Source organism: Gambusia affinis, linkage group LG04 (assembly GCF_019740435.1).
Source record: "Gambusia affinis linkage group LG04, SWU_Gaff_1.0, whole genome shotgun sequence".
Lineage (NCBI taxonomy): Eukaryota > Metazoa > Chordata > Actinopteri > Cyprinodontiformes > Poeciliidae > Gambusia > Gambusia affinis.
In genome coordinates, this window is record NC_057871.1 from 13381997 (window position 1) to 13405740 (window position 23744).

The 23744-nt window shown below is 41.4% G+C and overlaps 2 protein-coding genes across 3 annotated transcripts in view; one reads left to right on the forward strand and one right to left on the reverse strand.

Moving 5' to 3' along the window:
• Positions 1–15825, forward strand: part of ube2o (ubiquitin-conjugating enzyme E2O) — a 43766-nt gene extending 27941 nt beyond the window's left edge. Inside the window, exons 8-23 of one of the 2 annotated variants that reach the window (XM_044115458.1) lie at positions 1036–1186; positions 1600–1657; positions 1733–1892; positions 3057–3212; positions 4830–4984; positions 6005–6117; positions 6640–6768; positions 6998–7087; positions 7162–7480; positions 8489–8841; positions 8910–9090; positions 9891–10027; positions 10432–10635; positions 10722–10779; positions 12435–13155; positions 14136–15825. In XM_044115458.1, coding sequence (XP_043971393.1) covers positions 1036–1186; positions 1600–1657; positions 1733–1892; positions 3057–3212; positions 4830–4984; positions 6005–6117; positions 6640–6768; positions 6998–7087; positions 7162–7480; positions 8489–8841; positions 8910–9090; positions 9891–10027; positions 10432–10635; positions 10722–10779; positions 12435–13155; positions 14136–14163 — 3013 coding nt within the window. In that variant the 3' untranslated portion in view covers positions 14164–15825. Of the gene's footprint in view, positions 1–1035; positions 1187–1599; positions 1658–1732; positions 1893–3056; positions 3213–4829; positions 4985–6004; positions 6118–6639; positions 6769–6997; positions 7088–7161; positions 7481–8488; positions 8842–8909; positions 9091–9890; positions 10028–10431; positions 10636–10721; positions 10780–12434 lie in introns of both variants that reach the window. The other variant, XM_044115461.1, reaches the window with a different exon arrangement.
• A 122-nt stretch (positions 15826–15947) lies between these two features.
• The window catches only part of LOC122830248 (sphingosine kinase 1-like), a 41884-nt gene continuing 34087 nt past the window's right edge, over positions 15948–23744 (reverse strand). The window contains exon 5 of the mRNA XM_044115462.1: positions 15948–21983. Within this exon, the coding sequence (XP_043971397.1) occupies positions 21125–21983 (859 nt within the window). The 3' untranslated portion in view covers positions 15948–21124. The remainder of the gene's footprint in view (positions 21984–23744) is intronic.

The following is a 23744-nucleotide window of genomic DNA, read 5'->3' on the forward strand; positions in this document are numbered from 1 at the left end:
AATAAATGTGATTCATTGGTTTATATAATAAACTAAGTAAGTCACATTAATTAGTTTCACAATTATACTATGTAATAAAATAACTAAGCAAGACTCTTAAAATGTCTAGCATTTGTTACATTACAGATGAAGGGAGTTCAGCATTCATGTTACATGGTGGAAGAATAAAACAACCTTTTAAAGCATTTCTTATACTAAAATTGTGCCAAGTTTGGCTAAATAAAAGCTGATTATATAAAACAGTTGATTATATAGTACAATATTTCTAAAAATGTGTAGAAGGGGAATTTGCGCCTTAATTTCAACCAACCTAATGCTTCATGGTGATAATATTTGTCTATTTATAACATTGCAGAGTAAGACGAGTGGCACAATTTTGCCCTCTTTTGGAGAACGTAAAGATGTCGTACTCCAAGCATCGCGCCAGATTTAAAGATGCATATTGGCTCCCCAAAAAACGATGCAATGTTATGCTGCAAACACTTAGTAACAACTTACAGGCAGAAGTGAGAGCGCTGCCCAACGCAAACAACGATCCGGCCAGAACACGGTGCACTAAATAACAAAACACAATTTTTGAGGCAGCTACATTTTCCTCGAGGAATTTTAATAATCGATGTACTCGAATCATTCGAGTCCTAAATATAATGGTTTGCTGAAGTACTGGACCAAGTGACACAAGACAGCAGTGCTGATGATTTGAGGGATGAATGTTTAGTGTATATCAATCAAGTTTATCTGTATAGAACATTTCAGCAAAAGTGCATTTCAAAGTGCTTTACGTCATAAAAACATAAAAATACAAAGTCATAGAACACGCAGGAAACCATTGAAGCTTTACACGTTGTCAAGTGTAAGCATCATTACACATCAGAATGTTGGTTTATGTTTCAAAATCAACTAAACGGGCAGTTTTTAGTCTAGATTTAAAGAACTCGTGTTCCTTTAAAGGTGTAAACATTGTTACGTTGAAAGGCCATTTCTCATGTGTGATTGTGTCGTATTTGAGCAAAGCCGCCCTTTGACTGGTCGCAGGGTGAGGCGTTTGGGTTACTATGACCACACCCAGAGGGAGCTGGGAGAAAGAGCCCTGTACATCATCCCTGCCAAAGGCAGCGCCACATGCATGACCTGTGACGGACCCGAAGGGGCCCATTTTCTACCAGAGGACCCGATTGCTAGAAAGGTGCAGTAAAGTTTTTTTACCTGTGTGTTTTATCTGTGGTTAATGGCTGTAAATGTAGTTTAAAAGCATAAAATCTTCTCTTGCTGTTAATTGAAAAACCTAATTAGATTGATCATCTGTGATCAGAGTTGGCTTGTAACTAGTTACATTTGTTCAGTTACATTCACTTAAGTAACTTTTGGAAAAATTTACTTTTAGGAGTGTTTTTACTACACTGTACTTTTTACTTTTACTTGATTTAATATAAACACTTAATGCTGATAAGATGCAACATATACCTGTGAATCTCTATTTTTTTTTTGTTTTATTTTGAAAAAAAAACCATAAAAAAAATTCTGAATAGTGAATGCTTTTATTGTGAAAATCAAAAGTGGTTTTATAACGCAAACTCTCGGTATATTTTCCTGCTGCAGCTAAAAAGAGTTTTCAAAAAGGAGCCTGGAAGGAAAACGGAACATGCTGACCTTCAAGGTAAGCATTCACAGATGAGTCACAGAAAGCGCCTGGTTCACCGATTGAATCGTTACTCTCTCTGCTTTCCAACAGGTGACCACAAGTCGGAGCAGACCGACTCACCCCATCTCAACAACGGCCCGGTAACGCCGGGTCAGAACCCGGTGGATCCAAAGAGCGCCAACGACAACGCGGCTGAACACGGAGAGCAGGATGCAGATGACGAAGGCGCGGAGGACACTGATGACACCAGGTTTGTTTACCAACATTTGGTGGCTCTGATGGTCATTTTCCAGGCTGGGTTGAGTTTATTAACAGGTGAAAACAGAAAGGTACAGACGTCTTATTTTTGGCTTTAGTTCAGTTAAAACCACCAGAAATTATGTCTCTTATTATCGTGGCATTTAGCAGAGATTTATTTATTTTAAAAAAGTGTATGTGAGTTTTTATTTGATGCAAGTAAACATCATATTTCTCTGGTTTAGGGAGAAAAATATTACTCAAAATGTACGAGTGCAGTAAACAAAAATATGTATTATGAGTCTAGAAACATTTTTTTTAAAAAGCAGTATTGATTCTCATAAGTTGCAAAATAATGTGTTTTTTTTGCTTTTCATCTAATGTGTCCAAATTGTTAAATTTACAGTAGATGAAAAACGGCTTCACCCAATGGAAACTATTAAAACAAGACATTTTAAAGGAATTTCAGTTGAAATAAATTAAAAGAATAAATTAAAATTAAGTTGAAATTGTAGTTGATTCAAAAAATGTTTTTGAATAGATGTTGTAATATTTAATTTAAAAGACACAAAGAACAACTACAAGATAAATTGAGTTACCCATACATAACTTGGATACATTTTATAGTAAATTTTATTCTAAAACAGCAAATATTCAAAAATAATAGTTGCATTAAATAAATAAAAATGTCAGATTTTAAGTATTAAAAGCATACTACAAATGTTTTGTTTTTGTTTAAGTTGTCATACATTTGAAAACATCTCATTCAATAATTTGTACAAAAACACAGGAATAAAAGTTAACTATTATGTATAACCAAGACACACAAAATATAATCCTGTCAAATTAGAGATAATTTTTTAATTAAAATCATTGAATCTGAACCAAATTGAAAAATTCAGGGCTTGTTTAATCTGTTGTTTCTTGCAGATTTTCTACTCGTTCTCTGAAATTTTAATGATTACCTCTGAAAGATCTGAGCATGAACTTTAAATTTCTTTACATCCATCCCACTTCATTTCTATTTTAAGACCTTAATCAAGTAATGAAGCATTCAGAAAACATTTTTACCTTCTGTTATTAGTATTTTAACATGTGTTTTGTTTGTTTGTTTTTTTTTATTTGTGAGCTGAAGGTTGTGAATTAATGAACAAACTACTGTTTCCTGTGTGTGTAGCTCTCTCACATCGTCAGCCAGCTCCACCGCCTCGTCCCAGAGTGGCGGCCTGGGAACCAACCGCAAGAAGAGCATCCCGCTCTCCATCCGCAACCTGAAGAGGAAGCATAAAAAGAAGAGGACCAAGTTCTCCCGAGAGTTTAAGCGTGGAGACCGGTGGGTTAGCATGGATTTTTATCCTCTACCTTTTTATCTCCTCATCCACTCTGAAAGTGGATGTCTTTCTGCTCTGTTTCAGAGATCAGGTGTTTCTAGCTGAACTAATGAGTGAGGAGTTTTGTTTCTGTTGCTTGGTTCACATTTCATTGCCACATAAACATGAAGGATCAACGTTACAAACCGCAGAAACACAAGGATTTGTTGCATTCTTGTTTGGAAATGAGAGTATTTATAAATCCCAACATGAAGATAGAAATCTTAATGACTGTAACAATAGACTTATATCAATGTAAAAACATGCTGGAGCTTATCTGCATTTTGATTTTCTAAAATTATACTGCAGCATATAATCTCAAAGAGTAGCTAATCTCTGAAAGCTCAGCCAAGTCCTCGGGGAAATTCGGGGAAAAAATGGCAGCAAAGTGGGCGGAGCCAAGAGACTTGACAGAGTGTGGGGCTGTGATCAGGATGAGAAGCACGGATGTCCACTTTGTTGCTATATTTACTGGGATTTTTAGACTCCTCCTATTACTTAAAAAAGTAATAAATCTAGCGACTTGTTTTCTGTGTTACTGAAGACTTTTACGGCGACTTCCTCAGCACTGCAGCCAGTCTGACAGTCATCCGTCAGACTGACTGTCAACACCAACCTTCACCAGTAGACCAGAGGAGACACATTTCACCCCGTGTCCACATTGCAAATAAATCGCACATTTGTAAGGCCGAGTAACACTATCGATCGTTTCACCCCAGTCGCCATGGCAACGCGGGCAGCAGCTCCTGACTCGCAACCGGGCAACAGGAGAAAGAGTTGAAGAGGGAGAGCTAAATGATGCCGAACTAAAAGAATTGCGCAAAATGTCAAACTCCTCACAGAAACACAAAGATAGAAGTCTAAATAGCCTATTTAGACAGTTTAACAGCATCCGAATGTTGTTCTGGGGATGAGTTTCATGCGTTACGTTAGCATATAATGCTAACGTGGAACCTATGGAGATGACGGTGCATTAGACTGTCTTACAAAAACAGTATCGCCACCTAGTGGTCCGCGAAGTACTCCATGGAAACGACCGTTTAATTGCAGTGACGCTATAGCTAGCTTACCAAACGGTTACCAGATAATAATGGACAAGGTGCATAAAACTTTAGATAGCGGTGGAAAGAAAACAACGTCATGATTAATTATGTGATCGGAGAAAGGTAAGTCATACTTGCTGATAGTATTGATGTGTCGTTCACGAACGATTTGATTCTTTTGAACATCTTTAAGCCGTGAATGGTAGGACTCCAGGTATTATTTTTATTTTATTAAAACCGATCAAATCAGGGGTTTCAACGTTGTGGGGCAATTTCAAGGCAGGTGGTTCATGAATGTTTGTTACATGGGTTAAGTGGTCCTCAGCCTTAAAACGTTTGAGAAACACTGACTTAAAACAGGGTTTCAATTAAATGAATTACAACAAAAATAAAGTATTTTTGAACATTTTAATTTGAAATTTGAAAATGCTATTTTGCTACTTCCCAACATGTCAGGGGGAAAATAAAAATAAAACCATTTTCCACATTTCTCAAACAAAACTTTTTCTGTGTTTTTTTTTTTTTTTTTGCCATCAGGGTGGCAGTGGAAGTTGTATCAACGAAGACCACCGCTGATGTGATGTGGAAGGATGGACGGGTGGAGAGGGGGATCAGGTCCAATGACCTCATCCCCATCCAGCACCTGGACAGCCACGAGTTTTGCCCCGGAGATTTTGTGGTTGACAAACGACGTGAGTCGACTTTATTGTCTGCACAGCTTTTTGTTGCTTTCTGTGTTGGTGGAGCGCAGTGATTATTTTTCTTAATGTTAATTTGTTCCGACTGTATGTTGGTCAGAAGCTTGTCCGTGAAATAGTTTGATACCCAATAGGGACGCACCGGCATAAAAGTTTAGTCCGATATTCTTGGGTTTTGTGTGTTATGCATATCTAAGGTCCTTTTATTTCCTGTTTCATACATCCTGTTGCTCTGAGTAGACCTAAGATTAACAGTTTGTACTTATAGATTTTACATCACATTTTTTCTTTTTACTTTACAAGTAACTGATCCGAATGTTGTGTAAAAGCTGCTCAAGTAAAAGCCGGACTGTCAAACTCGTTTTCATTTCTGGCATCACGCATGTCCTCAAAGGGCCTTAATATTAATAAAATTGCCCATTGTGAAACTGTTAAAATGTTACGGTTTTCTCTGCGCTCGCTGAGTACCTCTGAAAAGAAAATTAATTTTATTTGCTGTGGATGTTGCACATTAGTTAGCATTTCTGTAAATGTGCCAGAATTAGCCAAAAGCAGGCAATTCTCAATTTGTCCTGCTGAAAACAAAGACTATTTAATATTGAAGTCATTTGGCACGATACAAATTAAAACTGATTTGATTTGACTGATGAAAGAAAACTTAATCTTGAAGTGTTGAAGTTATATTTCTGAGTCTAGTTCGATATATGTGGGTTCAAGTGTAAATAGTCGGAAATGTTGCTGCTGTGCTTGTGGTTTTTCTTCTGGGTTTAGTTCTGACTAACAAACCAAGTGACTCATTTTTGTGCCGAATTTATGAGCGTTCTGGGCGATTTTATCCACTTGGTGCCACATTACAAAAATGAATGTTTTGTTTTCTAACAATCCACTTTAGGACTTTTTTTTTCTTATTTTTGTCCTTGTATTTCTACATAATACTATTGTTTCTGTGTTTTATTTGAACTGTCTCTCTGTGTGTGGGTGTGTGCGTGTGTGCGTGTGTGTGTGTGTGTTCAGCTCAAGCGCTGCAGGATCCAGGTGTGTACGGTGTGATCCAGTCCGGTGACCATAAAGGCAGAACATGCGTCGTCAGATGGATCAAACTGAACTCCACAGCTGACGACGTCGAGGTAAGTCAGAGCTATCGACTCTAGCTGCGTTTCTGTCAACCATAAACTACACAAATCGAAAGCACAAAAATAAATTTGCTTAATGGAAACGAGCCAGTTTAGAAAAAAACTCAGGTTTTTAGATTAACAGTTTCATGCATGCAGTGCAGACAACAGACATCTAAAAGCCAATTCTTGTGTTTCTGGTGGATTTTTAAGTTATAAATGCACACAGACCACTGAAGTGGACACTAGTTCACCATGCAATACACTGCCAACTACTGGCCATCCACTGCAAGTGCAAGAAAATTTAGTTAAATCCAATATGGCCGACAGATGAAAAAGCAACTTAGGAGTATTCAGTTCCTTCTGCTACTGTAGAGGATTTTTAAAGGTAAAAAAAAAATATTGTGACAAGTAATTTAAAAAAAATTTTTAATTTAAGTTACTAAGAACAAAATTTTCTTTACAACAGCTGCTTTTGGAGAACTTAAAAGAAATCTGCTGGAAACAGAAACAACGTATCTTTTCCTCTTGTTTTAGGTTATTGGTGTGGAGGAGGATGTCAGTGTGTACGACATCGCAGATCATCCAGATTTCCATTTCCGCACGGCGGACATCGTCATCAGGATATGGAACTCCGAGAATGGACAGAACGACTGCGAGAATGAGGTAAAAACATTTCTACTTGGACTAGACCAATCCATGTTGTGTGGAAGTAAAATCATCCAAATGTGTTATTCAGACAGTGAGCCTCATGCCAGTGTTGTTATGCTGCTAACTAGTCTAAAAATGGATCTTACTAATGCAGGTTCTGTTCAGGTGAACCTCAGTAAGTTAGAATATCATCATAAAGTTAATTTGTTTCAGTTTAATTCAAATCAAATTGTTCTGTCTCCAGACGTCAGTGGGTCAGGTGTCCCGGGTGGATGTGAGCAGTAAAGTGGAGGTCGTCTGGGCCGACAACTCCAAAACCATCGTCCTGCCTCAAGTAAAAATTCACATTTTAAACCTGGATTTACTCAGTAAGACCTACTTTACTCAGTCTGACGTTTTCCTTCTCAGCACCTCTACAACGTGGAGTCTGAGATCGAGGAGACAGACTACGACTCTGTGGAGGAGACGAGCAGCGTCCTGTCCACGGAGGAGTGGGAGGACGAGAGCGACAGCTGGGAGACGGACAACGGCGTCACCACCGAGGACGACAGCCACGCCAACAACTTCAACGCCACCTACATGGAGACGCCCACCCCGACGCCAACTGGGTCTGCGCTGTTCATCATCCCACCACAAGAGGGCGGCAAGGCTGAGGTGACGAGTCCCACCAAGGGAGCGCAAGGAGAGGAAGGGGAGTCGTCTGTGGGCAGTCCCACGTCTGGAGGAGGTGGGGAGCGCCGGCCATGTTTTTGTTCCTAGTATAAGCTATCCTAGTCTGCCAGATCAGATTAGACCTTTGTTATAACTGTTCATCTTTGGAGAATGTTTAGGTGTAATCGGTTTTTGCCATCACATCTAAGGCTAAAGCAATTAATCAAATTAATCGTCATGAGTTGATTATTGAATCGCCAACTGATTTACCTCTTGCTGTGTTCTTGTTGGTTGTGCAGGAGGCTCCACCTCTACTTTTCAGAGATGCACAGTTGTATAATTCAAGATCTCATAGTCTAAGAATGATGTCGTACAAAAAATGTGATGAAAATGTTGTTTCAGCCCATTGATCTGTCCCAACCTGTATAATAAGGCTGCGTTCACACTGCAGCCCAAAGAGACCCAATTCAGATTTCTTTGCCTTAATGAAAACCAATCATTTGAAGACAGTCTGAACAACACAGGTCGGATTCTTTTCAAATGCGACCCAGGCCTCTTGGGTATCCGATTTAAATGTGACCTAATGACCAGGTCGAGTTCATCCAACCTGAACGTCACTGATACTCGACAAACGTCACTGTTCTGTCCTAAAACCCACAAGTGGGAAGAAAAACAACAACCATGAATATGATGAGGATTAAGTTGTTAATATGCTGCTCCGGTAGGACAACAACTTCAAATATGTAAGCTATGCTCCACCGTTAGCCTCCATGAGCTCTTCTTCTTTTTATGGCGGTTGGCAGAACACTGAGAACACTGATGCTATTGCGCCCTCTACTGCGCATGCGGGACACTTTCAGGTTGTTTCCCCGTTCACACTGGAGATCACAAACAGGTTGCATATGTTTGGAAGTGTGAACAGAGCCGGCAAAAAAATCCAATTTGACAAAAAAATCGGACTTGGGTCACTTGAGGCTGCAGTGTGAACGCAGCCTAAGTCTCTTTTAAGAACTGGAACCTCTTTGGTAGCTAGATCTCTCCTGGTTTATCTGCTGGTTGTATCATTTTGTCGTTCATCCTGCAGTAACGACTCCAGGAACCGTAAACGGAGCGGAGAAGCCCAACAAGGACGGCGCCTCCCGAGGCTTCAGAGAGCTGAAGGAAGCGCTGAAGATTCTGGAGAGCCTGAAGAACATGACCGTGGAGCAGCTGTGGACAGGCGGCTCGCCGACCTCCCCGACCTCGGCCGAGCCGGCCTCCACCGCCAACGTGGCGAGCTCTCTGTCGCCGGTGGCGCCTGAGAAACCCACCAAGGAGAAACGCTTCCTGGACGACATCAAGAAGCTCCACGAGAACCTGAGGAAGACGCTGGACAACGTCGCCATCGTGGAGGAGGAGAAGATGGAGGCGGTGGGGAGCGGAGGCGCCGGAACGGAGGTGAGCGTCGCCATCGCTGTGATGTCGGCGGATGTTTGGAGGTATTTTCAGCTTCTGCTGCTCCCCAGGCTGAGAGGAGCGGAGAAGAAAAGCCGCAGCAGGAGCCACAGACGCCGGTGGGGGGTCAGGAGTGGCCCAGCGAGTTCCTGAGTGACACGCCGGTCCTGTGCCAGCAGAGCGGAGGGAAGCCTGGCGTGACATTCACCAGCGCCAAGGGAGAAGTGTTCTCAGTGCTGGAGTGGGCACCAGGTGAGAGATCAGGCAAAAAATATGAACAAACTGGCTGCACAAACAAACATAACTGACCTCACAAAGAAATGACGCACAATACTTAAATACTGGCTGATCAGACCAATTAAGACACAATAGGGTAACTAAACAGAAAACAGTTACAAATAACACAAAACAAATAACAGTACAGCTAAGTTTGGCCAAACTAAAGACCCCAAAAATGAAAATCAAAAAATATTAAACTTTAAATACTACTATTTACTTAAATACAAAACTTATCTAAACAAAGAAACTACAAATTCCCCCTGGCAGCAGGAACTAGTGGTTCTGTCCAGTCAGCCTGCTGAGCCCTGGGCCCCGTCTGGGCCCCATCTGGGCCCCATCTTTCACCTGGCAACACCAAGATTAACAAACAGAGTTAATCTTCAGCAAACAAAATTAACTTTAGGTTGATATAAATACATGTGCTAACTAAATGTGTGTGCTAACAAATAGAACAAATGTATCCAAATCAACTACTAAATGTTTTTATTGAAACTAAATGTTGTTGTGTTTGTATGAAAAACTAAATTGTGCATAAAAAGAGTTACTGATGGATTTTGCCATCACACAAGGGAATATGAAACATTGGCACCATAAATCACAATATTGTTGTTTTGAGACCATTTTTAAGGAATATAATGGTAATGAGATGAAAGAACACTTTCTCAAAGGAAAACTTCAAATTCCAAAGAACGTTCTGATAAATGCATTTCAGATTTTCAGAGGGAACTCTGTTACCTTGTCTCCTCCTGATCGACCATCTTTTTCTCTCTCAGACACTCATTCATTTAAGAAAATGGAGTTCCAGCCAGCAGAGGCGAAGAAGTTTTTCAGCACCGTGAGGAAGGAAATGGCTCTGCTGGCCACATCGCTGCCTGATGGGATCATGGTGAAAACATTTGAGGACCGGATGGTGAGTTTTATTTCCACTGATTTGGTCCTTCACTGCAAAGAAACTAAATATCACCAAGTAGTTTTGGCCCAATTTCTAATGCAAATATCATGAAATAAATCAAAACTAACTTAAAAGAAATGTTTCTGCAAGATATATGAACTTGTTTTTCATCAGTAATTATTTAATATTGACTTAAAAAAGCAGCATGGGAAAAAGTCTTATTAAGTTAAATAGTCTGCTGGTGGAACTTGAACTATTTCATCAATATTAGTGATTTTTCTGTATCTTAATTATATCTTATATCTTAATTCAAGTGAACTTACAGATTTGCACTAGAAGCTGGACTGAGTTGGTAACATTTTGTGATTTTTCAATGTAAACTTGCCGATATTTCAAAACGTCTTCCCTCTGCTGTGACCCAGGATCTGTTTTCGGCGCTGATCAAAGGCCCGACTCGGACCCCCTACGAGGACGGGCTCTTCCTGTTCGACATCCAACTGCCCAACATCTACCCGGCCGTGCCGCCGCTCTTCCGCTACCTGTCGCAGTGCAGCGGCCGCCTCAACCCCAACCTGTACGACAACGGCAAGGTGTGCGTCAGCCTGCTGGGCACCTGGATCGGCAAGGTGAGCTCCGCCCTGCGCCGCCGCCGTTCCGCCGGGCCGCAGCCGCTCTCCATGCCTGATTGTTCCGGTTCTGCTGTGATTCACAGGGAACCGAGAGATGGACCAGCAAGTCGAGTCTGCTGCAGGTTCTCATCTCCATTCAAGGTCAGTTAGAGCGTTTTTCTTCATTTGTTTCCTTCAGCTGAAATATCTGCTTCCCACAAAGACACAAAATCCTTTTTGTTTATTTTATTTCTTCTGTCTGCAAAGCAGACTTTAGAGCCCAAATCTAAAAAAATAAAAGCCCACACCCTTCTGTAGCAGGAGCGGTTCTAGATTAAATTGATCAGGTGCAAATGTGACACGTGAAATACAGCGATGAGCAGGAGTCTGCAGATTCCACCGCCCATTAGTTTATGAGAAAGTAAAAGCAAAAGATTAAACAAGAGAGAAGAAAATGGAAAAAAGAAACAGGGCAATGTTTAATAATTTATTACCTTAAGTGAGCCGCAGTTTGACAAGCGTGTTTCACAACTTCTATATAGCTGAACTTTGAATTCAGGTCGACTCACAAAAGAGATGATTGAAGTAAAAATCAGGTTTTTTTCTGTCGCAATTACAGAATAACAAACATAATATCTCGATGAGAGTCGTCACCAAAATCATCATTACACATCAAATGTTTTGGTCAATATTTCATTTATTATTAATCAGAAGCAGGTCTAAAAGGTCTAGATTTAAAGGAACTCAGTGTTTCAGCTGTTTTTCAGTTTTCTGGACGTTTGTTCCAGATTTGTGGTGCGTAGAAGCTGAATGCTGCTTCTCCATGTTTGGTTCTGAGAATGAAGAAGAGACAGTTTCCTCATTATACTCTACAATTGTGCTAAGTAGCTGGAAAACATAATACTGCCAGTTTGTCATTTCACCCTTATTCAGTGTGCCCCCTAGTGGACCGGGAGGTACTGCATGTAAACGACCGTTTATTTGCCCTGACGTCAGCTCATACTCATCGCTACAGCTAGCTTAGCAAACGGTTACCAAATAGTAATGGAAAAGGTGCTTAAAACCCAGTAACTCAAACAAAAAACTGAAGATACCGATGGGAAGAAAACAACGTCATGATTAATTATATGACCGGAGGAAACTAAGTCATTCCTGCTGAGAATATTGATGCGTCGTCTGAGAACCATTCTTTTTCTATGACTTTGCTTCCTTAAGGCTCCCACACACATTTATATTCCATGAAGCTCCATAGACAGAAGTATGATGCTCTCCTCACACAAAACAGCTATTATTTTTAATTTAATTAAAAATGATTAATTAAAAACGACTGCTGAGTACACGTTATAGAAATGGGTGGATTGTTTTTTAGATTTAAATTGCATAAGATGGTTTTTGTTTCAGCCAAAGCAACTCAAGTATATTTTTCCTTTACTGACCTTCTAAATTACAAATGTCACTAATATACTCAACGTTTACTTCTTTGACTTCTGTGTTTGACATCATTGGAAAACCTGGAATCCACAATTTCACGATCTGTATTTAACTAAAAACAAGTCGACTTGTTCATGGCGTGGCCACTCTCGTTAAAACATCGCTATCATGAAAAAAGTAAGAAAAGAATAAGTGTGTTACTTATATTTTCATTTTAGGTTGTATATATTAAGATGTTGTTATGGGTTAATTTCAGAATAGATGATCGCTGAGTGTTAAATGGGTTAAATGATTCTCAGCCTGAAAACTTGTGACAATCACTGATCTAAGTGAATTTTTAGTAGATCAAGCAGAGGCGATGATCGATTTTGATCGTGTGTCTGCAGGTCTGATCCTGGTCAACGAGCCGTACTACAACGAGGCGGGCTTCGACAGCGACCGCGGCCTGCAGGAGGGCTACGAGAACAGCCGCTGCTACAATGAGATGGCGCTGATCAAGATGGTGCAGTCCATGACGCAGCTGCTGCAGAACCCCGTGGACGTCTTCAAGCAGGAGGTCCAGGAGCATTTCGCCTGCAGCGGCTGGCGGCTCGTCCACCGCCTGGAGGCGTGGCTGGAGCTGAACGACGCCGCCGAGCGCAGCCACGCGCCACACCCGGCCGCCAGGGGGCTCCGCTCCAAGGACGAGGCGCCGGTGGCCCACAGTAGCCCCGGCAAGCCCGGCGAGGACGGCGTCCCGGGCGTCAGCAGCATCCTGGAGGAGGAGCTGGAGGACTCAGGGCTGAGCCCGTCCACCACCGCTGCGCCGCCGGTGGACCTCAGCTCGGACTGCGACGGCACTCAGGGCGACGCCTGCCTGGGCGGGGACAGAGCCAGCGCTGCAGCACGTGGCGTGGCGCCGGAGTCCGGTCCCAGCCAGCCGGTGGTGCGACCAAAGAAGCGGAGGAAGAGCTACCGGAGTTTCCTCCCGGAGGGCAGCGGCTACCCGGACATCGGCTTCCCGCTCTTCCCGCTCTCCAAGGGCTTCGTGAAGAGCGTCCGCGGCGTGCTGCAGCAGTACCGCGCCGCGCTGGCGGCCGCCGCCGTCCCTGAGTACACAGAGGACAAGTAAGTGCCTCCCCGACTCACACCTGCTCCCCGATCTCTTCCTCTTTCACCTTCCTCAAGTCTCAGAGGAGGATAGTCACTGCCTCCATCTGTCGTCCTCCTGAGCTGCACCGGGCGCCGCCACCGCCCTCTTCCTGTCACCCTCCACCTCTCTGCTCCTGCTGCCCGCACTTCTAAAACGTTTCCTCTCACTGAAAGCAGCCGGGTCTGGACTTACTGTGGGTTTCACTGCAAAAATGCAAAATCTTACCAAGTATTTTTGGTCTTGTTTCCAGTGCAAATGTCTTAATGGATTTAAAATAAGACAGAACTTGTAACTTTTCAGCATTTTTTAGCACAAAATAGTTCTTAGATAATGAGGCTTTAGTCTGCTCAGTCTCCTTTCTGATTGAGCTGTTTTAGGTGCGCCTTGTCACTTTAAATCCTTATAAACTGAACCAACAGGCTGGAACTCAGCTTAGGTTGCTAGGTAACTAGCTGGAATTCCGCTGGGGTTGCTAGGTAACGAGCTGGAACTCTTCTGGGGTTGCTAGGTAACGGACAGTGCCCATAGAATGTGATTTAATAATCTGAGGTTTTGGAAACAGCTCATTTTCCAGACACCAAAAAAACTTAAACTTATTGTCAAAAAACGTCTTCATAGTTTTTCTTAAGCGTTTTAGGCTGTTTTAAGGAGTTGAGACCCAAACAGAAAGATGAAAATGCGCAAAATCAGAATTCAGAATTTTGAATAATATTTGACTTTGATGAAAAATGATTAGTTTCACTTATAAGAAGACATCAGTGAAATAATCTGCTAATGGAACTAACACTATTATTTTATTTAAAATTATTTACTTGGAACAGCTCCTAAAAAGTTACCTGTGAGGTAATTTTTGTCTTAATAAATAATTTTCACTAGAAACGAGATAAAAAAATACTTGGTAAGATTTTGTGTTTTTCCAATATCCCCTCATTTTTTGTGTTTTTCTCTCCTTTAGTTACCCCTCAGATGAGTGTGACGGCTAACACACACACACACACACAACCACCCACACACACACACACACCCTCCTGTGAGAGCAGGTAGAAACCAGTTCCCCTCTGTCATCTGTCTAACTGGTTCCACTGACTGGGCGGGGCTTCACTGGGTTGCCCCTGCAGGCAGCTCTGGGAACTGCAGCTCTCTGTAGCACTCCTGACATCACAGCCACACCTGAAGGATGCCGCGGCGGTCCGACCCGCTGGGGGGAAACCTGGCGAGCACAAACTGTGAGCGTTCACCGGCTGGAAGCTTTCTGCCAAAATCCCCAGAAACTCGCTCCGTCACCGATCCTGCTGGTTTCCAGCCGGCCGACCTCTCCGAGGCGGAGCGGCAACGTTTACACGTTCAATGAGCTGCAACTTTGTGCTGTGATTCAGCCGATTTTTTTATTTATTTATTTTTTTTGTTTGTTTTTTTTCCCCTCAGTTTTCAGAGTAAAAAGTTGCTTTACACGTCAGCAGCCTCCACTCTATGGTGATCTCACGTCAACATGTTGCCTTACTTGAATCTCAGACGTTGATCACTGACTCGCACTAAAACAAAGAAAAAGAAAAAAAAAAATCACTGAAATGTAAATGGTTTCCTTTCGTCCTTCTGGCTGTTTGCACATGCAGGTAAAACGTCACAACACAAACGAAGGGGGCGGGGCTTCAGAGGTGATTCAATGTGAACCCATTTTGTTTTGTTTTTTTCATTGCTTTGCTGCAGAATGTGTTGTGAAATGACCTTTGGGTGCTTCCTGGGGGAATCGGCAGGCTTTGTTTACATCTTTTTAGATTCATCTAACATTTTACACATCATGACTCCCTCCTCCCTGTCGTCTGCGACTCGCTCTGATCCGAGAGCGCCGGTTCTCTCATGTTGTACTTGAACTTTGATGCTGAGACGTTTTTGATAAAGAGCACACTGTGCCACTTCGGACCTCGGAGAAGAACGAGCCAAGAGCTGCTGCATTTTAAAACGAATAAAAATATGAATGAGTGCGTGTTTTTTTTTTTTTTTTTTGCGTCGTCTTCCGTGGGTTTTTTTTCCCCATCATTCTTCTCTCTCTTCATTTTGTTCGCCTTTAACGCCAAGAGGCGACGCCGATCATTTTAAAGAAAAGCTAACACTCTAGATGCACACTTTGAGTTTTTTTTTTTTCCTCCTCGTGAACAAACAGAAAATGTGAAGTTAAAGTCCGGCAGGATGTCGAGCCTGTAAAGTTTCCTGTGTGTAAATTATTCCCAATTTAATCCATTCTTCTTATTTTTTACTGCAAGCAGTTTGATTTCCAGCCAAAGCATGTAACTTGTTGCTTTAAGCCTCTTTTGGCTCCACAAAGAACTTGACTGTATGATGTCTGCATTTCCACAGTGGCCTGTTGTTGATATATTTAAAAAAAAGAGCTAATAAAAGTATAATTTGTAGCCTGTTTCTCTGTACAGACATCATGACTCTATTGAAATACATACAGTTACTTACAGTATATATTTAACACAAACTTGGGTTGAATCACCGGGTTGCTTGGGGCGTATATGTACATAATGCTGAGTGTACTGTACTAAACATTTCTTGTTTTCTTTTTTTTTTTTTAATGGATTAATTTGTTGCTTTAAGACGACTGTATAGTGATGTATTAAACTTTGCAAGCAGTACCATGAAAACGTTTCGGCTTTTCTTTGTTTGCGTCAACGTTTCTCATCCTCACACCAACTTCACGTCGTTTACATTTAGCAAACCTGATTCAACATCAATACCGAGTCGGGAAGAGGCATCCAAAGTGTGGCCCCGGGGCCATTTCTGGAAAAAATAAATAAATCACAGAACACAAAGTTTTGCATTTTTAATTTAATTAATATTGTGGCTCACAAGTCGTTTACATTTGGCCAAAGGGACAAAAAGTTTGGACACCACTGGTGACTTTTTTTTAAATAATTGCTTAGAAAAAGGTGCTGAATAGGAGAGTTTTATTTTTTACCAAATTTAGCTAAATCTACACCTATTGAGTTTCAGGTAGAACATATTTACAGTTTTTTTTTTAAAGTTTTATGTGTAGTATATATTCTTTACAGTTTTAGCTTAATTACTGCTCTGAATGTTTTGTTTTTTTTAAGTCAACACACTCCAGTTAACGAATGCTTCTGCCCTACAGTGAGGCCGTCTTTCTTTAAAAAGTAACCAATTATGCTACCTTGGTCTATGCAGGGGTGTCCAAAGTGGGTCCTGGAGGGACGGCTTCCTGCTCGTTTTAGTTCTCTCCCTGGTTGCAACAACAACCTTTTCAGCATGTCTGTGTTCTTCTTGGGCCTTCCAACGAGCCATCATTGGTTCCAGGTGTGCTGAACCAAGGAGAGAACTAAAACATGCAGGATGCTGGGCCCTCCAGGACCCACTTTGGGCACCCCTGGACTATGGCCTATACAAAACATTTATTACCGTGCACAAAATCATTCTCAGATAAGATTTTAAGTCTGCTCTTGTCTCTTTAAATCCAAATAAGTTGCCGCTGGCCACGCTGACCAACTCAACGTTTACACTCCATGTGAAATTGACTCCAATTATACAACCGTGCATCTTTGAAAAGCGGAAGTAGAGCCTCCTGCACAACCAATAAGAACTCATTAAGTGGTATGTGCTTGGTAAGTTAACAACAAAACACTTGTCTTTTCCAGCAGCCATTGTACTGGACATACAGCAGTAATACCAGCTAGTTGACCAAATGTGCTAGTTCTCTTGGGTTGCTAGGTAACGTTACATTCTGAAGGTTTTTGAAATGGCTCATTTTTCAGACAAAAAGCAAATTTATTGCTAAAAACAAGATTTTTTTTTTTAGGAGTTTGAGCTGTGTTTAGAAGTAAACACATATGGAAGTGCAAAAACATATAAAATGTGAATTTTTCATATTGGATTCCCTTTAAATAACATCATCCATCTCACCTGGATGCTTGGGTAGAAAACCTTTTTCTGTTTTTGGTGATTTCTGCATCACCTGTTTCAGTAAAGAGCAAAAAAAAAAAAAAACGAGGCAGACCACAGGTTGGTCGTTTGTCTTTATTTTATTTAAGTCTTAATCAAAAACACCCGTGCAGATTCTTTAATTTAATAGAAAACATACAGACATTGGTCTAAAATAAAAAAAAAAATAGATCTCTCTTTGAATAAAAATATGAATCATTCAGTTGTCAGTGTTGCAGAAAAGATTCAGTTGCTTTCCCTTCACTGTAAACATCTAAACCGGCTCCAGTCCTCGAGGTTTGGCGTCCTGCAGCTTTCAGATCCAACAACCCAAATTTTTTGTTTTTTTATTCAGAGACGAATGTATCTAAAAGTCACAGGACACCAGAGCTGAAGCTCTCTGATCTAAACGCACAATAGCATAGATAAAGCGGCTCTGACATGAAAACCTTTTCCTTTTTTACAGAGAGCAGCTGGACTCGATGGTTTAACAGCGTGTTGAAGTTTCTAAAAACCTCACTGCAAAAGTGCCTTCAAAATAAAACCATGTTTCATTTCTACTCTCTAATCAAAGAAGAAAGAAACTGAATTTTTTTCTGGACTCAGCAGGCAGCACAAAGAAGATGCAGCAACGCATTTCAACCACCAGGCGGCAGCAGATTCAAGGCACGTCAAACAAGTTAAAGGACCAGTACAAACAAAACAAGCAACAGCTAAATAAAGGTGGCGCTCTTTCTGAATCATGACGTTTTAACAGAACTAAGGTAAGAAACAGATTCTCGTTTCAGTCCTTCAGAAAATGACGTCATTTCCTGATCACCTTTATGTCTCACCAAAGATGGCAACAAGTTCTCTACAGATAAAGTTTGGTCTTAAACAGTCAAGCAGTCAGTGGATCCGAATAAAGACAAAACATGACGATATGTGAGTTTTGTTTTTAGAGGCACCTTAAACCTTTACAAATCAGGAAGTCCGTACTTGCAATCTGGGGCTGGGAGATAAATCACATTTATCACATTTTTGGTTTTTGAAGATTACATTTATGGAAAATCAGATTTTCATCCCATCAACAAGCTCTTCGGGTTTCCGTATTTCAGAGTGACGTCAGCGCAGCTAGAGCCGCCATCTTGTCTTACAACTTCTATTAATTTGGACTTTAACTTTTTATTTTTCAATTACGAGAAAAAGTCATAATGTTAGGAGAATAAAGTCGTAATTTTTTGTGAACTCCACTACAAAAAATAAAATGAGAAATGATGTTCATCTTTTAAAGTTATACTTTGGTATAAGTTTCACAGATAAGGAAGTACTTCATTTTTTAAACGCATCAGAATCAAATTATCAGGACTTTGAAAGGATTGTGTAAAGAACTGAGTCTTATTTTGAAGAAAACTGCAGATTGGTCACGTCATATTCAAGTTTTTTTCTCATATTTTCAGGTAAAACTAAGGCTTTATTCAGCAAACTGACTTTATTCTCGTAATTAAACATCATCAAAGCCTGGTCCTAATACTCAGTAGTATAAAACACAGAGGAATAACTGAAATAAAAGACACTTTTGTTGTCTCTTTTTTTAGAAAAGAAAACAAGAAGAAATTTAAATAAAATCAGATTTACCGGTAGTTATAAAAAGAAATCGTCGCCATCTTGCTACAATCAGTGCCTGTTTTAACTCCTCAGTGTTTCCACATGGACAAAAACAATAATGTTTAAGCATCTCTAACTTTCACAGACACTTTGGTAAAGATGGAGAGTGTGTGGCGTCCAGCAGAGACGAACATATTAGTGCTGGAAGCAGCGGCTGGAAAGATGGAGGGAGGACGCAGCAGCAGCAGCATCACGAAAAACACTGAAAAATCCAAAAATAATCTATCAGGACAGGTGCAGGAGTTTGGTTCTCCGGAGCCGCTGTTGCCTGTCTGCGGAGACTAAACCACGACTTGGAGCATCGATTTGTCTGGTTAAAGCAGAATCTTCTGGGTTTGACTGAGTGTTTGAGGCTCATTCACACGCAGCCGGCATTGTCCTGCAGAGCACCGATAAAAACCAAACTAATCCTCTGCTGGTGCGTAAGCTTGAACTGAGCCACTGCAGAAGAGCGGCGGATACGATTCGCCTGCGTCTGTTTGGGTTTTAGCTCCAGTGGCGCCGCCAGACTGAGTGGCCGAGTGTTTAATATTAAATAAATACAGTCATTAATAATTCATAAAGCTTGGCTCAGAACAGTGAGGCAGGATGATGGATGTGTGTAGATTAATAAAGGACATTACAGCGGCTTGCCTGGAAAAAAGCATGTTTAGATTTTAAACTTTACCTACTTGCTAACGACTATTAAACATAAAATTCCACAAATTGAAATGCAAACAAAAATCAGCTTAATAGAAACACGCTAATTAAAACCAAAACAAAAACGCAATTTTTTAAATTAAAAAAAGCGTTTCGCGCCAGCATCATTTTTCTGCCGTATTTTCCTAAATATTCACGTCACACGAGTCACGTGATCAACAGCCGGACGTTACTACTGGCGAAAACCACAAAGACGAACACGACAGGAAGTAGTAGGAGGATGTTTTTTTTGTTTTGTTTTCCTACAATGTCTAGAGCTTTCTGCATTGCACAGTTCATAAAACGTTGTGTATCATTTCAACATGTTGAATTAATTGCTCTTCTGTAAAATCGTTGACTACATTTAACCCAAAAACGTTCTAGATCCACTGGCAGACTATTTCACTTAAGGAAAAAATGTCCTGCTTCAAGTGAAATAATCCACCAGTTGAACTAAATTTTATTTAAATCAATATTTAGGAATGATTCACTCAAAACGAGCGCCTAGATCTTGTTGATTAGTTACTTGTAAGTTAATTTTGTCTTATTTCAAGCACAGAGTCGCTTCTCGGTTAAACCGTAGCGTATTTGCTTCAGTCCAGTCGTGCGTTTATACGACACCAGTAACCAACCAGCCTCTCTCACCGCCGCCTTTTCAAATCATTTCTCAGAGTGAAACTGTGACGTTTTCTGCAGGTGTGAAAGCGTGTATGAGCAGAACACACAGCCGTAGCGTTTATTCTATGATGGTGTATTGGAGCCATTGTAGATCGAATAAAATAATTAAATTTTCCCCAGAAAACTCAGAAATTAACTAGAAAAAATGCAAAAATGTTTGTGTACTTGCAAGAAAAACTCAGACACAAACTTTTAGATTAATCTAAGAAATTGTTTAGAAAAAATATAAACATTTTTGAGTTTGAAAAGTGGATGATTTTTGACTTTTGAAACTCAGAAATGCCCATGTTTTTTATAGAATATTTCTGATGTTTATCACATAATTTCTGAGGTTTAAAAGTCAAAAGAATTGCTAGAAATCATGTCGAAATTTTGAGATCAATCTCAGAAATTTTCTAGAAACATGGACAATTCTCAATTTGAAAAGTAGAAAAATGTTCACTTTTGATACTCAGAAATGTTTGTTTTTTCTCAAAAATGTCTGAGTTTGAATAGTTTAGAGAAAAACTAAATTTTAAAGTTAATTTCTCAAATTTTTGAGAAAGAAAACTTAGAAATTTTAACTTTTGAAAGCTTTTTCCGGTAAATTTCTGAAATTAGAAAAATGTATGAATTTTTCGTTCTTTCTGTAAACGAAGATAAAACCCAGAACAACGGCCTTGTGCTGTTTTACTGCTGAATCTGTTCAACTTCACATAAGTTCTGATAAGGAGATTATATTTTACATGAGGATTTCATTTTTGGGGGACAGGTTTCTGTTTGTAATGAGGTGGAAGCTAAGTAGCAGCGCATGCGTGTTGATGGCATGCTAACATCACAGCGCCATCTAGTGGCCTGACATGACAACTACAGCTGCTGACTCGAGGCGTTTTGGAGACACAATTAACATCTGAAAATACCGGCGGTTTCCAGGCAGTTGTCTCTTGTAAACATAGCCTAAGATCTTTGCACTCAAAACTAGACAAAAAAATAAAAAATTGGTATGACTTTGTGTTTTTGTTCCTGTCATCCGCTGATCACCCTCCCCAGGCCGGCGTGCACCTCGGCCTGAATCGGACCGTACTCCACCACCTCTCCGTCCACCGTTATGATCCCTTTCCCGGCGCCCGGCTCCAGCCTGAGCGCCCGCACCTTCGCGTGCACCAGATGCTGGCAGTTTGTCTCCAGATGTGCGCCTTTCTCCATGGCCAGAAACAGTCGGAGCAACGCGCTCCGAGAAATCCCCGCCGTGACGTAGAAGAGATGGATGACGCCGTCGGTCAGGCGGGCGTCTGGCGCCGCCAGGAGGTCCTCGGCCAGGTGGGACTGATACATGGCCAGCATGAGGACAAAGTCTTCCTCCGGCACCAGCACCCAGTCGGACGGCGGCGGCTGATCCAGAGGCGGCAGCAGGGCGTCGGGAGGCCCAGGGAGGGCTTTGGCGGCACTTCTAGGTGATCTGCCCTCTGACCTCCGCAGCTTCAGGGAGTTGTTGGAGTGGCAGGTGTTATTTGGGAAGTCTTCTTCCAAAGTTTGAGTCAAACAGGAGGCGGGATTTCTGCAGCGTCCCGCCGCTCCGTTCTGCAGACTTTTGTCCGTGTGGCGCCCCCTGCTGGCGGGGAGGTAAGCCAGCTTACCCTTGTAGATGCGGAGAGACGCCAGCCTCACCAGCGTGCCGACGGTGAACCGGGCGGCTCCGGCGTGGCGATACTTCTCGCTCTCCACGTCGACGTCGGCCACGAAGCCCCAGGCCAGGGAGAGGAAGGAGAAGAGCCGCTGGCCGGAGGAAAGATGGAGGGAGACCACGTCCATGGGAGACACCAGTCCTCTGCAGAGCAGGAAACCACAGCTGACCAGCAGCTCCTCACCTCTGACCTGAGAGACGCTGAAGGAGAGAGAGAAAAAACTCCACTTTATTTCATTTCATCACTGAATATTCTGTAGTTTTCACTGAAGTTAGGCCAACTAATCATTATGCTGGCCATTGACTTTTTGTTCAAATCTCACTTCACATTCTGTTTGGGGTTTCTCCCATTCACTTGGATTCCTGCGATAAAATTCCAACCGAGCCAATCAGAGAACAGTAGCAGAAGTTATGAACGATGCAAACATGCAGGGCAGTGAGCCTGGAGGACCAGGGCTGGGAAACGCTGCGTTAGAGGACGACTCCACCTGCCCTGCTTGTTCTGTTTGCACACAGAAACGCATGAAAGGCCGAGAACGGATCATCGCATAACAGCAGACACGTTGTAGCTGTCGCTCAGCTAATTCTCAAAGCCTCGGCATTCAGCTGGGAATAATACCAAATGAAATCTGGCTCAGGCCGGAGCAGGACAACGGCACACGGGCTTTCTGGAGAGTCAGAGGAGTGCGAACAATGCCGAGTCTGGACCCTTCGGTTCTGCACAGAGGCGCTTTGTTTGATGAGACGCTGACTGGCACAAACATTCAGGTGAGGAATGAACGTGGCAGAAAGAGGAGGTCCTGTTTTTACTTATATCTCTGTTTACTTTTGTTAGTTTGTTTCCCGGAATCCCACGGCAGAAACATATCAAAACTTTTCATAGAAGCTCCAGAGAATAAAAATAAAGTTCATCTGAGCGCCAAACATCAAAAAGAAACTGAGCGGCAGATGTTATTAAATAAAAGGAAATTAAATAAAACTTTCAAAAGGGTTGAAAAAAATAAATTGTGTTGCAGTCTGTAACCAAAACTCAGCCCAGAAAGTCTCCATAGAAAGAAGTATTTTACTTAAAAAAGCTGAAATGAGCTTCACATAATCTTTGAAATGCCTTGCTGCTGAAATGTGCTATACAAATAAAGTTTGATTTGATTTTGATTTATCAATCTAATCTACAATAAAGAAGTAATATAAAATATATCAAGTTTAATCACCTTACTAAAATAAAGTCCTATGTCTATTTTTGCCAAAAGTCGGGTCTTTTTTTTTCCTTTGCATATTCTTGTGTAAAATTAAAAGTGAGTTGTTGTAACCTTAAACCACCACCAGGTGGCGCAATTCTAGCAGCCTCCACTTCCTGCTCCAATGACAGTTTTACAGCTTTTCATGCAGCTCCTCTCTCATTCTTGGAGCTAAAACAACAACCTGCTGTCGACTGCGCGGAATGCAGAGATTTAATCATTTTTTTCATCTTTTTAAAAACTTTGTATTTATCCTTGAACTTTTCTCTTTGTTCTGGGTGAATAAACTCCCACAGATGATCAAACCATTAATATTTAAAAGCCATTAGAGAAAAGTGTTTTAGTTTGACACAGGGCCACGAGCCTCAGCTGGTCAAACACACCTCCAACCACGGCAAAGCAATAAAAACCTGCAGGTTATCTGTCGAGGTGCAGCTGCTTTAACACGGCATTAAAAATAAACATTTAAGGAGCTACAAATGAAGAATGGCTCATCCTGATGCATCTTGGGATAACATATTTAGATAAATGGTTCTTAATTTACTCAGCACAGAGTGCTTTCAGTCTGCTATAGTGTGCTGCATACCGTATTAAAGTGTGTGACCCAGGCTGCTGCTATGCTACCTGTCTGGTTTCACTGGTTTCTATTGGACTCTGCAGTGACGGACTGATCTCAAATATTTCCAAATAAGGAGTCCTACCTGTGCAAAAAGAGCAACTGAAC